General features: G+C 37.8%; 1 protein-coding gene and 1 long non-coding RNA gene across 2 annotated transcripts; one reads left to right on the top strand and one right to left on the bottom strand.

The window, feature by feature from the left end:
• The first annotated feature begins 4,268 nt into the window (after positions 1 to 4,268).
• LOC124143062 lies at positions 4,269 to 6,845 on the top strand. The gene is made up of 3 exons (XM_046511857.2): positions 4,269 to 4,362; positions 5,378 to 5,755; positions 6,387 to 6,845. The coding sequence occupies exons 1-3, from the start codon at positions 4,338 to 4,340 to the stop codon at positions 6,539 to 6,541; spliced, it is 558 nt and encodes a 185-aa protein (XP_046367813.1). The 5' UTR covers positions 4,269 to 4,337; the 3' UTR covers positions 6,542 to 6,845.
• A 2,567-nt stretch (positions 6,846 to 9,412) lies between these two features.
• On the bottom strand, positions 9,413 to 14,543 carry LOC124143021. The gene is made up of 4 exons (XR_006862238.2): positions 14,464 to 14,543; positions 14,330 to 14,355; positions 10,678 to 10,733; positions 9,413 to 10,170 (listed from the first exon to the last, which is right to left on the bottom strand). It is a non-coding gene; the product is annotated as an uncharacterized LOC124143021 (long non-coding RNA).
• Between the last annotated feature and the right edge of the window lie 1,035 nt (positions 14,544 to 15,578).

Below are 15,578 nucleotides of genomic sequence, written 5' to 3'. Positions count from 1 at the left end.
TTCACTAAGATGTGTTACTTGCTAAGATACGTAAAGTAATACGATGTGTAATTAACTAAGATGTGTAATTCACTAAGATGTGTTACTTGCTAAGATACGTAAAGTAATACGATGTGTAATTAACTAAGATGTGTTACTTGCTAAGATACGTAAAGTAATACGATGTGTAATTAACTAAGATGTGTAATTCACTAAGATGTGTTACTTGCTAAGATACGTAAAGTAATACGATGTGTAATTAACTAAGATGTGTAATTCACTAAGATGTGTTACTTGCTAAGATACGTAAAGAAATACGATGTGTAATTAACTAAGATGTGTAATTCACTAAGATGTATTACTTGCTAAGATACGTAAAGTAATACGATGTGTAATTAACTAAGATGTGTAATTAACTAAGATATGTTACTTGCTAAGATACGTAAAGTAATACGATGTGTAATTAACTAAGATGTGTTACTTGCTAAGATACGTAAAGTAATACGATGTGTAATTAACTAAGGTGTGTCATTAACTAAGATGTGTTACTTGCTAAGATACGTAAAGTAATACGATGTGTAATTCACTAAGATGTGTTACTTGCTAAGATACGTAAAGTAATACGATGTGTAATTAACTAAGGTGTGTAATTCACTAAGTTGTGTTACTTGCAAAGATACGTAAAGTAATACGATGTGTAATTAACTAAGATGTGTAATTCACTAAGATGTGTTACTTGCAAAGATACGTAAAGTAATACGATGTGTAATTCACTAAGATGTGTTACTTGCTAAGATACGTAAAGTAATACGATGTGTAATTAACTAAGATGTGTAATTCACTAAGATGTGTTACTTGCTAAGATACGTAAAGTAATACGATGTGTAATTAACTAAGATGTGTAATTCACTAAGATGTGTTACTTGCTAAGATACGTAAAGTAATACGATGTGTAATTAACTAAGATGTGTAATTCACTAAGATGTGTTACTTGCTAAGATACGTAAAGTAATACGATGTGTAATTAACTAAGATGTGTTACTTGCTAAGATACGTAAAGTAATACGATGTGTAATTAACTAAGGTGTGTCATTAACTAAGATGTGTTACTGCTAAGATACGTAAAGTAATACGATGTGTAATTCACTAAGAAGTGTTACTTGCTAAGATACGTAAAGTAATACGATGTGTAATTAACTACGGTGTGTAATTCACTGAGATGTGTTACTTGCTAAGATACGTAAAGTAATACGATGTGTAATTAACTAAGATGTGTAATTCACTAAGATGTGTTACTTGCTAAGATACGTAAAGTAATACGATGTGTAATTAACTAAGATGTGTAATTCACTAAGATGTGTTACTTGCAAAGATACGTAAAGTAATACAATGTGTAATTAACTAAGATGTGTAATTAACTGAGATGTGTTACTTGCTAAGATACGTAAAGTAATACGATGTGTAATTAACTAAGATGTGTTAATTGCTAAAATACGTAAAGTAATACGATCTGTAATTAACTAAGATGTGTAATTCACTAAGATGTGTAATTCACTAAGATGTGTTACTTGATAAGATACGTAAAGTAATACGATGTGTTATTCACTAAGATGTGTTACTTGCTAAGATACGTAAAGTTATACGATGTGTAATTAACTAAGGTGTGTAATTCACTAAGATGTGTTACTTGCTAAGATACGTAAAGTAATACGATGTGTAATTAACTAAGGTGTGTAATTCACTAAGATGTGTTACTTGCTAAGATACGTAAAGTAATACGATGTGTAATTAACTAAGATGTGTAATTCACTGAGATGTGTTACTTGCTAAGATACGTAAAGTAATACGATGTGTAATTAACTAAGATGTGTTACTTGCTAAAATACGTAAAGTAATGCGATGTGTAATTAACTAAGATGTGTAATTCAACTGAGATGTGTAATTAACTAAGATGTGTAATTAACTACGATGTGTAATTAACTAAGATGTGTAATTAACTGAGATGTGTTACTTGCAAAGATACGTAAAGTAATACGATGTGTAATTAACTAAGATGTGTTACTTGCTAAAATACGTAAAGTAATGCGATGTGTAATTAACTAAGATGTGTAATTCACTGAGATGTGTAATTAACTAAGATGCGTAATTCACTGAGATGTGTTACTTGCTAAGATACGTAAAGTGATACGATGTGTAATTAACTAAGATGTGTAATTAACTTAGATGTGTTACTTGCTAAGATACGTAAAGTAATACGATGTGTAATTAACTAAGATGTGTTACTTGCTAAAATACGTAAAGTAATGCGATGTGTAATTAACTAAGATGTGTAATTCACTGAGATGTGTAATTAACTAAGATGTGTAATTAACTAAGATGTGTTACTTGCTAAGATACGTAAAGTAATACGATGTGTAATTAACTAAGATGTGTAATTCACTGAGATGTGTTACTTGCTAAGATACGTAAAGTAATACGATGTGTAATTAACTAAGATGTGTAATTCACTGAGATGTGTTACTTGCTAAGATACGTAAAGTGATACGATGTGTAATTTACTAAGATGTGTAATTAACTAAGATGTTCTATTTGCTAAAATGCGTCAATTGTTAAGATGTGTAATTTGCGCAGATAAACTGAATTGCAAAAGACAGCATACAGTTTTTATTCAATTGAAAATTGAAAGAACTATCAAATTTAATTGTGTCCATCAGTCAATCCTGTAACAGTTTGTAAACACGGGTTGCCCAGTCGTCTCAGGCGCCGCGAGGTGCAGAGTTGCGTCCCTTGGGCACGCCAGAAACATATGCTTTTGGGTTCGAATCCCGGTTCGCCCCGATTATGTTTCTAGGTTTGTCAGCAACATACACGTGCTAATGGGTTTCACCGAAGTGGTAAACGTCTGAGACCTGCATCACTTCAGGCTTTCCTCCAACATTAAGCTGACACGCCGTGATATGACTGGAATACTGTTAAAAACGGTGTTTAAAACCCAACTCAATTGTAATTGCCTGGGTAATTTCGTTGGACAATAAATTGGTTAAATGAAGACCGGGGTAAGAAGCGAATTTGCAACGACATGACCTCTACCATGTTTGAAATGTAAATTTACATGTACATGTACATTTGTACAGAAAACACACATTTATAGGTTTTCAATGATATGTTTTCTACAGATACCATCAGCAGTAGTGTATTGATTGATACACGTTTCAAATCAAATTGTTATTAAAAAAATGTACGACTTGTTCTTTGACTGCTGACAAAGCGACTGTACATTACATTGTTTGGAGATAATGTCATCTCTATACAATTTCAATTGAAAAATCAAACATATGGTAAAACCAACTGAGAGGCATAGTTTCCTTTTCTCTTCAGTTTATGTGAATTGCTGAGATGTGTAGGTCGGTAGGATGTGTGCTATAATGATTGCGATCGTATAAGACAAGTAATCACCAAGCCCCCGAGCGAGCAGTAGCAGTGATATATTCTGTATTTTCTGTGGCTATGACGTGTGATGCTTACACGTGTATACATATATATGAGAGAGTAAGTATGTGGTATTACAGCAACATTCCCTCAACAATAGGGCTAAGGAAACTACGACAGGTGTTCTACAATGTACCTATGTTGGGAATGGAACTACTCAGCTACCCTTCTGTCCCTCAAAGTATTAGAAGAAGTTCAAGTATAGAGGCCAAGTTAGCGGCTATCCATGTTTGAAGGTTTACGGTAGTGTTTACCCAGCACAATCTTCGGCTAACGAACGTGGACTTACATGTCACAGATGCTGGTGAGAAACGTCCTGGCTGGGGGGAAAATGAGGACGCCCATCCTGATGAAAACAGTTGCCCCGGTGCAGTGCCCCGTGGTTCCTGTCCAGTCTTCTCAGATTGACGTTCGTTTGACCATGCGCCTGCTGCAGGCGTGTTTAACCGCCGGAATTGGATTATTACATCTGTTTGTTCCACGCCGCGTGATTCTGTTGGTGTCATTATAATCTCCTTTGTTTCCTTGATAATCGTCTCTCGATACATGACCTATGGCAGTACTGCAACGTTTAGAAAAATGTCTGTTTCCTACTTACACTAGAAATATACATTTACGCAACATTTGAACCCCACAACGCCTACTTCGATTGCTCAGTTTCCTTGATACGATACGAGGAAATGCCACCGATGTAGGGAAGAGCCTGATGCATCAAACGCCGTTCTCCAGGTGCAGTCATGATTGCGGTTTGTCAAGTATTCAATTCCGTGTTCACTTTTTTTACATCAAGCTAAGTATATATACACGGTAAATGTGACGTTAAGTCAGTATTCCCTGACCAGTGGCTGAAGTGGATATCAAAGAGGAACATGATTGCTAAAGTTCTGTTTGCAGGTACGGTACAGTTGAAATTCCTGTTGTTTAGAGTTAGTGGAAAATTTATTACTTAAGATTACTGACAGAGGGATGTTCTTCGTTCATGTGGCCATGCAGCCAAGAGTGCAAGAGCGCCATACAGATGCACTATTTGAATATATGTATTGTACATGAATTATTATTAAGTGATTAAGGTTTTTGTGGATATGAATTTCGCTTAATCGTTTATGAAGGTTGCATGATATGGTTTATCCTATCTACATTACGACCCGTGAAGCTCCAGGTTAGAATAGGTCTTCGGCCCATGCTTGCCTTAAGAGGTGACTATGCTTGTCGTAAGAGGCGACTAACGGGATCGGGTGGTCAGACTCGCTGACTTGGTTGATGTATGTCATCGTATCCCAAATGCGTAGATCGATGCTCATGATATCAATCACTGGATTGTCTAGTCCAGATTTAATTATTTACAGACCCCCGTTATATAACTTTAGTTGGAATAGTGCAGGGTCTTGCGTTGAACAACAAACAAACAAAACCATCTATGTAACTGTAACAACACGAAGTGAAGAATATGTGGGCGTGCGGATAGCCAAGAGGTTAAAGTATTAGTTCGCCGAAGGCCGAGGTTCGATTCCCCACATTGTTACAATGTGTGAAGCCCATTTATGGTGTCCCAAACATGAATGCGCGCTAATTGATTGCAAATGTTTTTGTTCTTTGCCCTTTTCTTTTGCTTAGGGTGTCATAAAAATAAACAAACCTAATTTACAACGTATGATATCTCAATTCAATACGCCCTAGTACTGCGAAATGGGTTAAGTTGAATCTTACCTGTATCTGTATACAAATGTACATATTGTCTGTTAAAACACATTTCATTGTAATTTATATAGCTCTAAAGCTCTAAAATTCGCTGGGTCTCTAGCCATTCTCTTCTTTAAATAACAAGTGTCGCGTTGTCATATATGGTACTGCGACATGGTGTATTCTTAGAGTCATCCGAATGTTCAAAATGTCTCCTTTTTTTATCCAGTTGGCGTAATGGCCTCTTTGGCCTGTGGACAAAACGTCACCAGTAGTCCCTACGCGTGTACAACAGCCAACGGCACCGCCCCTGACATCACCGACAACGACTGCACACGTTACTGGTCATGCCTTGACTTTAACATCACGCTTCTCACATGCCCGGATGGCGAGGCATATAGCTGGTTCAATGGCACATGCGTCAACGAGAGTCGGGTACCGTGCGAGGCTCAGAACGAGGCTTTCAACCAGACGCTGGCCAATTACACACAAGCTGGGCGACAGAAGAGAGCTGCCACGTATGGTCTCCCGCAGTTTCTTGCTCCGTCGTCTGGCAACGCAACCAGCAACAGCTCAAACACATCAGAAGTTCAGATTGGAACGCTAGGTAAGTAGACACACAGTGGTGAAATTAAAGCGGTTCTTTTTAACAAAAAAATTATTTGCAGATAGATAGCCACGATATACACATGTAAACCCTAGATCGGTACATGACCAGGGGATGTTGGAAATTTTTCAATCATTTGAAATAGAATTAGGCGATATTATACATTATTAAAAAGAGGGGGAAAATTATAGTTTATAGGACCTCATTTTAACTTCATTTAATTAAAAATTTGGTTTCAAAATTTAATAACTAACGTCAGTACAATTAACCCTTTTGGGAAAATATCCCTACAGTATTGCCCTTGTCTTTGATCCATGTTGGCCCAATGTCGTTGAATTACTTCCCTTAACTAACCAGGATCCGCTGATCATGGGTTTGAATGCAAGATTTGCCTCGATTATGATCTTTGTTCTTTCTGTGGGTTTCACCAAAACCGTAATAGTGTTGTTGGGTGCATTGTACATCAAGTTTATTCGTCATTATAATCACTTGGAGACGGGGAATTACGGCACCTTAGACTAGGACCCCTTTCCACATAACAACAAATAGTAAGATATAGCCTCAGAGAAGTACCTGCTTCAGTAAAAGCCTCATTTCAAGATACATGAATATGTCTTCTTTTGTTTCACAGAACCAATCACTGTGACCCTTGGCCGGGAAACTTGCAGCCACATCGGTAACAACATCCGCGCCGCTGAGAGGGTGGTGAACAACGCCCTTCATTTGTTTACCCATTGTGTATTTGACCGCTGTAATATTGAGCCGCTCCAGTTCGTGTGTCCCTAGAGACTATAGGAGTAATCAGCAGCATCTGTACCATCATAAAACTGTTATATATAGCTGTAGACTACACGTGTATATACTTAAAAGATGCTGATTTCTGTCGTGACAGATCTGCCTTTTATCTTTTCGCTGCTAGTTCGTGTCTGCTTGTGCTCGGTTTCATGACTTTATATACCTGTCGAGTATGTTAAGATTTGCCATATCTATAGCTGATAACGAGACGCCTCTATGAAATAATGTCTTTCATGCCTTTCAAATGTTCACTGTATTTTTGTAGAAAAGCAAATAAATCCGTCCTAGACTGAAAGAATGTGTTGCTGTTTACATGAGAACGTGGACGAGACTGTTTCTGGATTCAGTTCCTTTGTGGGCGGTGGGGTAGCTCAGTGATTATAGCGTTCGCTCGTCCCGGGTTCCATTCCCTACATGTACAATGTGAGAAGCCCATTTCTGGTGTCGACCGCCGTGATATTCCTGGAATATTATTAAAAGCGGAGTAAAAGCATACTGACTCACTCAGTTCCTTTGTCAGAGAGACTGTAGACCGATGGGTCAGAATTGGTCCCCAGCATCCCAAATGTGGATGAAAATGAGGATTTGCCCACCACACACTGACATTGCTACTTGTGCCCTCCTGACTGATGTGCGAAATGTTGCTGATGCCACTGCTTGTCCCACATTATGTACAGGCAGCCCTGAAATCGCTGCATTGTAGACCGCGGCGTTAAACTTCAGTCACTAACTATGTTGATGAAAACGGCTGGATTTTATTAAAAAAACCATTTGATTGTTGCAATGTGGGTTTTTTAGAAAACTATATTTTGGCTCATTGTCTAAATATATAAAAAATATCTGGTTGCGCAGCTGTCGTTGACAAAATATCGGGTCTCAATACAAAATCCCATCCCTCCTCCCTATTTCCTGATATAATTGCCTCCTGTGTACAGCGGCTTTGTGCTAACGTCCCATCAGATATCATGAGACTTGTAGAAGCACAAAATCGGTGCCATATGTTGACATTTTCGAACAATACACGGTTCCAATGATTTGATTGGATTGGATTGTTGTTGGTTGGTGTGTTGTTTTACGCCGCACTCAGCAATATTCCAGCTATATGACGGCGGTCTGTAAATAATCGAGTCTGGACCAGACAATCCAGTGATTAATATCATGAGCATCGATCCACGCAATTGGGATCGATGGCATGCATCAACCAAGTCAGCGAGCCTGACCACCCGATCCCGTTAGTCGCCTTTTACGACAAGCATGGGTTGCTGAAGACCTATTCTACCCCGGAATACGGTTCCAATGACCACAAGCATGAAATACTCCTATATCCCACCAATATATGTTATGTCCGGTTGTGTGCAGGGCAAGAAATACTGTACGGTTTTCTAGGAAACTAGCACTATCGACATTTTCAGTCTATGTCAAAGTCGTTACTGTGAAAACTCGAAAAAAAATTTTTTTTAAATCCCAAACTATCAACGGCATCAGTTCACCACAAGGGCTATCTATATGCCAAGTTTGGTGAAGAAATAATTTACGGTTTTCAATATCTGCTCGGGAGAGGAGCACTACCGCAATTTTCAGTCTAAGTCAGCTGTTGCCATGGAAACCCCTATAAATATTTATTTTTTTAAAACCTTAACTATCAAAAGGCACCAGTCCACCGCTAGACCTATTTATATGCCACCACGCGAGCGACCGACGGACGGGCTGCACCCATTTCTATATCCCCCTTCCACTTCGTGGCGGGGATAAAAAAAATCTTGGTGCTGAACATTGTGTATATAAACTGGAGGATAAGTAACCGATTAGGATCTATGTGATGTTCAGAACTTTCCCTGGAAGGATACTTGTGTTTTAATTGGGTTGAAGACTGAACCAAAGGTGTTTTTTCATTCAAAGACAAATTGAAACATTCACTTTGTGCCTCTCACAGAAGCAACTTGAAACGGCAGTTAAATGTCGCGTTATTTCATTCCCCATTAGAACTTTTCAGTATATATCTGCAGGAATCAATGTTCTATTGTAGAAACTTGCAATACAGAACTGTCGAGTAGATTTTACAGTTTCTACACTGAGCGTCAAACTTGGAGAATATTTTACTAATGCAATACACATTTCGAGCAATGTCAAAAAGGCCATAATCTTAAATATAGCAAAAACATGTGGAGCCTCACTACCGACTACGTCTACCAAATTTCATTTCATTTTGATGACAAAAACGGTTGAAAAAGTGTCCTAAGTTCAAAGCTTTCCGCATGGTCTGAGTGGGACCAAGTCTAAAATATGGCCCAAAACTGAGCATACACTGATCCCACTATTCTAACTACAAATGTACCAACTTTACTTATAATTTGTACACAAATGTCAAGAAGTTTTTCAACCAAGTCTGCCACATCAAAATCCCTTGAATAAATTTGGGCGTCATCGATGGTACAAGCATGTTAAGTTGTTTTCTTTAAGTCCACTGGTGTCAAAGGAGACGAACGAGTTACAGTAAAAGTCACTTTGACTTTCCGTCAGGTGAGCTAAAAAGAGCAAACAGATCTGAATCCAGAATCGATTTCTAGGGACTAACCATTTGATTTTCTATTTTAAAACCATGAGCCTGAATATTTTAAAACAAACACCTTGCCAGCATGCAATTTCATATTTTTTCAACAGTGTGAAGCATAATTATATGTATCAAAGATATTCAGCAACAATTTCTTTTGGATACAATCCTGTCCTTTTGATGGATTGTGAAAATTGGGTCACCGGCGTCACAATGACAATAGATATCTAAAATATATGTGGTATGACGCTCTGGTGTAGCCAGACAAAACATGTTGAGCTGGTCCCGTAACAAACCAAAACAAGAGAAACTGCACAGATTTAACATTTATTTTAGCTAGTATCTGTACATGTTTTTTTTTCCCTGATGCAACCACACAAACTCCCTGCAATGATGAATAATCACAAAACTGAGTTCCAAACAATTGTGAATAGAGGGGGTGTCATGCCTGCCAGTCATACAACCAACACGCACTGACATTCATCATCATCATCATCATCATCATCAAAGTGTACCCCTCTATCCACAAGGCCCCTGGACTACAAGCTAAAGTGTCTCCTTGGCAACGGGAGCCTATGCTGAACCTGGGGAGTCACTCCCACGCTCAAACACCCTAGACTGATGGTATTGTCCTTCACAAGCAGAATCAAGCCATGCTCCTTCAGAGCCCAGTCTTCCTCCAGTGACAATCTCATTTCTCTGGCCCCGTAGCTACAGAGACGTGTTGTTGCTGTTGCTGTTTTCTGTTGCTGCTGATGCTGTAGAGGTAAGGGAAGTCACTTGTAGAACAGGGGCCAGTGCTGGACCTGTACAAGAATATCTGCACACGCCACAACACCAAGATGCAAAACCTGGAGAATGTCCACGCTTTAACATAATCTTCTTCCTCTTCTCGTCTCTTCCTCTCCCGCTGCCCTGCTCCATTCAAGATGGAGTCAGAAGCTGATATGATAGTCTGGTGGTGTCAGTCTGGAACCCAGTAGTGCGACGTGGAGATGAAGGGTGGTCGATGGGACACTGATGGAAGTCTGTACAGCCATCAGGGCAGGATGAGGGCATCTACTTTGACCTGAAACATTGTTGGTGGATTAGAAAACCAATTCGGAGTTGTTGACACATAGGTATTTCAAGAAAAAAACATGAAAATAAAGGCCTATCTGCAACACCCCCTTGTCAATACTTAATGGGTTCTTGTACACAGTTCATTCTCCTTTTAACATATCACCACTTTACAGCGCAATCCCAAATAATTCAAGCAAGAGGGAAGCAAAGAGTACGATGACCAATAAGCATTCAGATTATATTGATGAACTGGTTTCTTGATTGACATGTGTCACAATGTTACTGCTGTCTATACACACTGCATCAATGGGAATGCTCAGTAAAAACATTTTCATTTCATAGCCTACTACAAATTGACACACACTGCCAACACTGCATAGCAGGTCTCCATGAGTGACGATTCAATGGAATGCACATGACGCCTTGAAGATTGACATGGAGGCCTAGTCTGATCCTGAGATTTCATACCCTGCTTCAAACTTTGTCAGTCAAAATATTAACAGTAAGTCCATACCTTGCCCTCATCTTCCTCCTTTTACGCTTGAGCCTTCGCATACGCTTCTTTCTCCACTGTAAATTGAAAGAAGAAATATAGATAAACCATTGCAAACCAGCCTGATTAACTAGTTAATGCATGTTTGTGGGCATACGACATCTCAGTTTATAGTAAAGATCACAGACAATCATTCCGCTGAATTGCCATCATTGATGTCGGTTGTATTTCAACATGCAAATAGAAGCAACTTCATTTTCATTGAAAGCTTTAATAAGTCATGAACAGTATAATTTTACTTTGGCTTCAGACAATTTTCTACAGTATCAGAATGAACTAAACTGTTCAGCCAAATGCCAACACTATGTTTTGTAACTAGGACAAGGAGCTAGAGTTAGGATTGACAGTATTTCAGTTGTCAAAGCATCCCAGTCTAATGTTGGGGAAAACCAAGTGATGCAGGTATTGCACTTCTCTTGTTAAATCGATAAGAACTTAGTATATGGCATCTCCGACTACTAGCCACACTGGTGACTAATGGGATAAAGAAAGCCTGCAGCAAGTTCTAACCACTAAGATATGTACAAATGCATAAGGACAGGTCACTAGTTATCATGAAATCAATACACAGTTAAACAGTTGAGATGGCAACAGTTATACTTTGATCAGATAGTTATTAAAAAGACAGCATTATCTGAGGAATCAAGTCAAACTTGGTGATCAGTTCGTGAATAAGGATATAAACAACATCTCAGTTGACTGTTTGATATCACAGAAAATCATTCCGCTGAATTACACATCATTGATGTCTGCCTTATGCTTTTCGAGTTTGATTGCAATGGGGTTTCCTCCGATGCTTGGAAATTGCCGGCCTCGAGATATTCTTTATATTTTTACATTACAAGCTGATTGACATAGGGGTTTACCTTAATTGACATTGCATGTTGATCTGATTACCCCTGACAAGAAGAGTCCCAGAGCGAGACTGTTCAGCCATCAATTACTGACCATCAAGACTAGATGGGAGTGCATGGACTGTCCATAACTGTGCATACCTATTTCCCTGTCTGAAAATCAGACTGATATAGGACCCCTAGTAATTGACCTTATTTAACTTCTCTGTGCTGAGTTAGGCAGTAATTGAGCTGTATTTGGGTTTTTTACATCATGAGCATCCCTTTTCAAAATTGTTCTTAAATCAAATTATTCAAATTTAATCCCATTATGATTATTGTTATTGTACTGTTTGGCTGTACCATTTCATAACTATTCGCAGAAGAATGTGTGAATTAAGTTCAATGTTTGCATCAATCAAGATTAAGATGCTTCGAACTAATGTATTTTTTTCAATGACAAACTTTTCAAAGTTTCATAAGCCACAAGACATATGGTTAGCACAAGTGTTCAACAAGACATTAATCAGCAACCAATCTTAGGTTACCGTTGTTTACCAAAATGTTTAAATCCGAGTTGACCAGTTTGAAGATCTCAGCAAATAGGTTTGATTTCAGTGGAAATCATAACGAGGAGATACCATCACAGATCATCAACATGATGTAACCTTTTTAAGGGTAGATTCACATGGGCTGTGGCACATGTAAAGTGCCTCTTGTCTGCCTCTAAAGAACTTGATCCATTTTCCCATACTGTTCACCCACTGCGACACAAGTTAACAATAATTTTGTCCACTGAACATTCAAAACAACTACTGTTGGTTTGCAATCATTTTAAGGTCAAAGTATTTAAAGCGATCAATTAAGTTAAGATGAAAGAGAAGCAAATATCACTGCATAATGAAGTACGTTTAGCATGTTCAAATTTTAGTGTACTTGACATGTAGTTAAAAGCCATTGCGGGGAAATCTACACCAAAGTGTAAAAAGTATTTCAGTTGTCAAAGCATCCCAGTCTAATATTGGGTAAAACCAAGTGATGCAGGTATTGCACTTCACTCTTGTTAAATCGATAAGAACTTAGTATATGGCATCTCCGACTACTAGCCACACTGGTGACTAATGGGATAAAGAAAGCCTGCAGCAAGTTCTAACCACTAAGATATGTACAAATGCATAAGGACAGGTCACTAGTTATCGTGAAATCAATAAACAGTTAAACTAACAGTTGAGATGGCAACAGTTTTACTTTGATCAGATTGTTATTAAAATAACAACATTATCTGAGAAATCCAGTCAAACATGGAGATCAGTTTGTGAATACGGAAAAAAACGACATCTCAGTTGACTGTTTGATATCACAGAAAATCATTCCGCTGAATTACACATCATTGATGTCGTTGCCTTATGCTTTTTTAGTTTGATTGCAATGGGGTTCCCTCCGATGCTTGGAAATCGTCGGCCTCGAGATATTCTTTATATTTTTACATTACACGCTGATTTGACGTAGGGGTATACCTTAATTGACATTGCATGTTGATCTGTTTTCCCCTGACAATAAGAGTCCCAGAGTGAGACTGTTCAGCCATCAATTACTGACCATCAAGACTACATTGGGAGTGTATGGACTGTCCATAACTGTGCATACCTATTTTCCTGTCTGAAAATCAGACTGATATAGGACCCCTAGTAATTGACCTTATTTAACGCTGTGCTGAGTTAGGCAGTAATTGAGTTGTATTTGGGTTTTTTACATCATGAGCATCCCTTTTCAAAATTGTTCTTAAATCAAATTATTCAAATTTAATCCCATTATGATTATGGTTATTGTACTGTTTGGCTGTAACATTCATAACTATTCGCAGAAGTGTGAATTAAGTTCAATGTTTGCATCAATCAAGATTAGGATGCTTCGAACTAATGTATTTTTTCAATGACAAACTTTTCAAAGTTTCATAAGCCTCAAGACATATGGTTAGCACAAGTGTTCAACAAGACAATCAGCAACCAATCTTAGGTTACCGTTGTTTACCAAAATATTTAAATCTGAGTTGACCAGTATGAAGATCTCAGCAAATAGGTTTGATTTCAGTGGAAATCATAACGAGGAGATACCATCACAGATCTTCAACATGATGTAACCTTTTGAAGGGGAGATTCACATGGGCCGTGGCACAAGTAAAGTGCCTCTTGCCTGCCTCTAAAGAACTTGATCCATTTTCCTATTTTCCCATACTGTTCGACCACTGCGACAAGTTTACAATAAGTTTGTCCACTGAACATTCAAAACTACTGTTGGTTTGCAATCATTTTAAGGTCAAAGTATTTAAAGGGATCAATTAAGTTAAGATGAAAGAGAAGCAAATATCACTGCATCATGGAGCACGTTTTGCATGTTCCAATTTTAGTGTACTTGACGTAGTTAAAAACCATTGCGGAGAAAACATCACCAAAGTGTAAAAGGGAATAGAATTATTATATTCCTTTTATATAGCCACTAATAACAATAAATTGTCTCATGTCTGCATGGTCTGAGCATACACGTTTTGACAAGGCTGCGCACATCTCACGAAGATCAGACTTTCATACGCTAAATTTCAGAAAAAGCCAACAAAGTGCACACTGTATAATGAAGTAATTGAAACTCCTGCATAACTACTTAACTGTGTCATGATAGGCCACATGGGTAGATCAACTGCTAAAGTTTCTAACCTCGTGTTGACAAATGTCCACTAAAGAACATGTACAATATTCATCTTAAATGCTTGAAAACAAAATTACCTTGGCTCTCATCGTGGAAGAAAAGTCTGAAAAGACATAAAGAATTAACTTTATTTACATGTCACTACAAAATAATGCAAGATTGATCAGATATTGAACGGATTTTACGATGAGTGCACAAAAAGACATGCTACCTTCTTAGATGCTGCAAAGGAAAGAGGAAGTGACGTAGCGGATTTTCTCCGCGTGAGCGAAATATACTGCATTCTATACAACTAGTATTGCATGAAGTTCATGTCAACTGATTTTAACCGTTTTAAAGTCCCTGAGGGATGAAAACATGAACTGTTAAAAATTAATGTAAATGCATCCATTCTACTTATTTAGTCATGCTCACGTCGAGATGAAACTAAATCGGCACCTTATTTGGTTGGAGAGAACGGCACTCGGCCACAAATGTTACAGGATATATATATAAATAATATATTTATGAGGCGCCGTTTTACTATTTTTTCACATTTTATTATATCCGAAATTCATTTATTCATATCACAAAGTAGATTTTGATTTACAGATACCACACAATTCATATTTGAGATACCAGTTAATATACCGATACATTTTTAGATATCACTATTAAATAAAGTTTGAGATACAAAACATTTATTGATATTTGAATTCGATTTTACGATAGCATAATATACTTTTAAGATATTACAAAAAAACAACATTTTAGATATCAAAGATATGTTTAGTCATATGTAAAAATCGGACATGAGATATTAATGCATAGTTTATGAAATAAAATCGAATTATTTCATTCATTTATTATGACACAAGCTACAACCATCTCTGTCACAAGAGAAATTCATTCATTTTAGTATAAAACAGTTTTCTTTATACAGTTTCAGTAACAAACATTAGAATATTTATTCTCAGCTTACACAGTCCAAACCTTAAAAGGCGACTATGCTTGTCGTAAGAGGCGACTAACGGGATCGGGTGGTCAGGCTCACTGACTTGGCTGATGCAGGTCATCGATCCAATTTGCGTAGATGGATGCTCATGATATTAATCAATGGATTGTCTGGTCCAGATTCGACCGCCGTCATATAGCTTGAATATTCCTGAGTGCGGCGTTAAACAACAAACCAACCAGCCAACCAACTACACAGTCCAAAGGCCTCTCTCGTACGAATACTTTCCTGTGGCTGGTTGTATGTAGGTAGATGTCCCATAAATATATCTTGTATATCATTTCTATGTTTTTCCACAAACAAGCTATCTCTCTCTCTCTCTCTCTCTCTCT

This window comes from Haliotis rufescens, unplaced genomic scaffold (assembly GCF_023055435.1).
Source record: "Haliotis rufescens isolate VD_foot unplaced genomic scaffold, xgHalRufe1.0.p SCAF_4, whole genome shotgun sequence".
In the NCBI taxonomy this organism is placed as follows: Eukaryota; Metazoa; Mollusca; class Gastropoda; order Lepetellida; family Haliotidae; genus Haliotis; species Haliotis rufescens.
The sequence above is the reverse complement of the archived record's forward strand: the minus strand, read 5'-3'. Positions and strand labels throughout refer to the sequence as shown.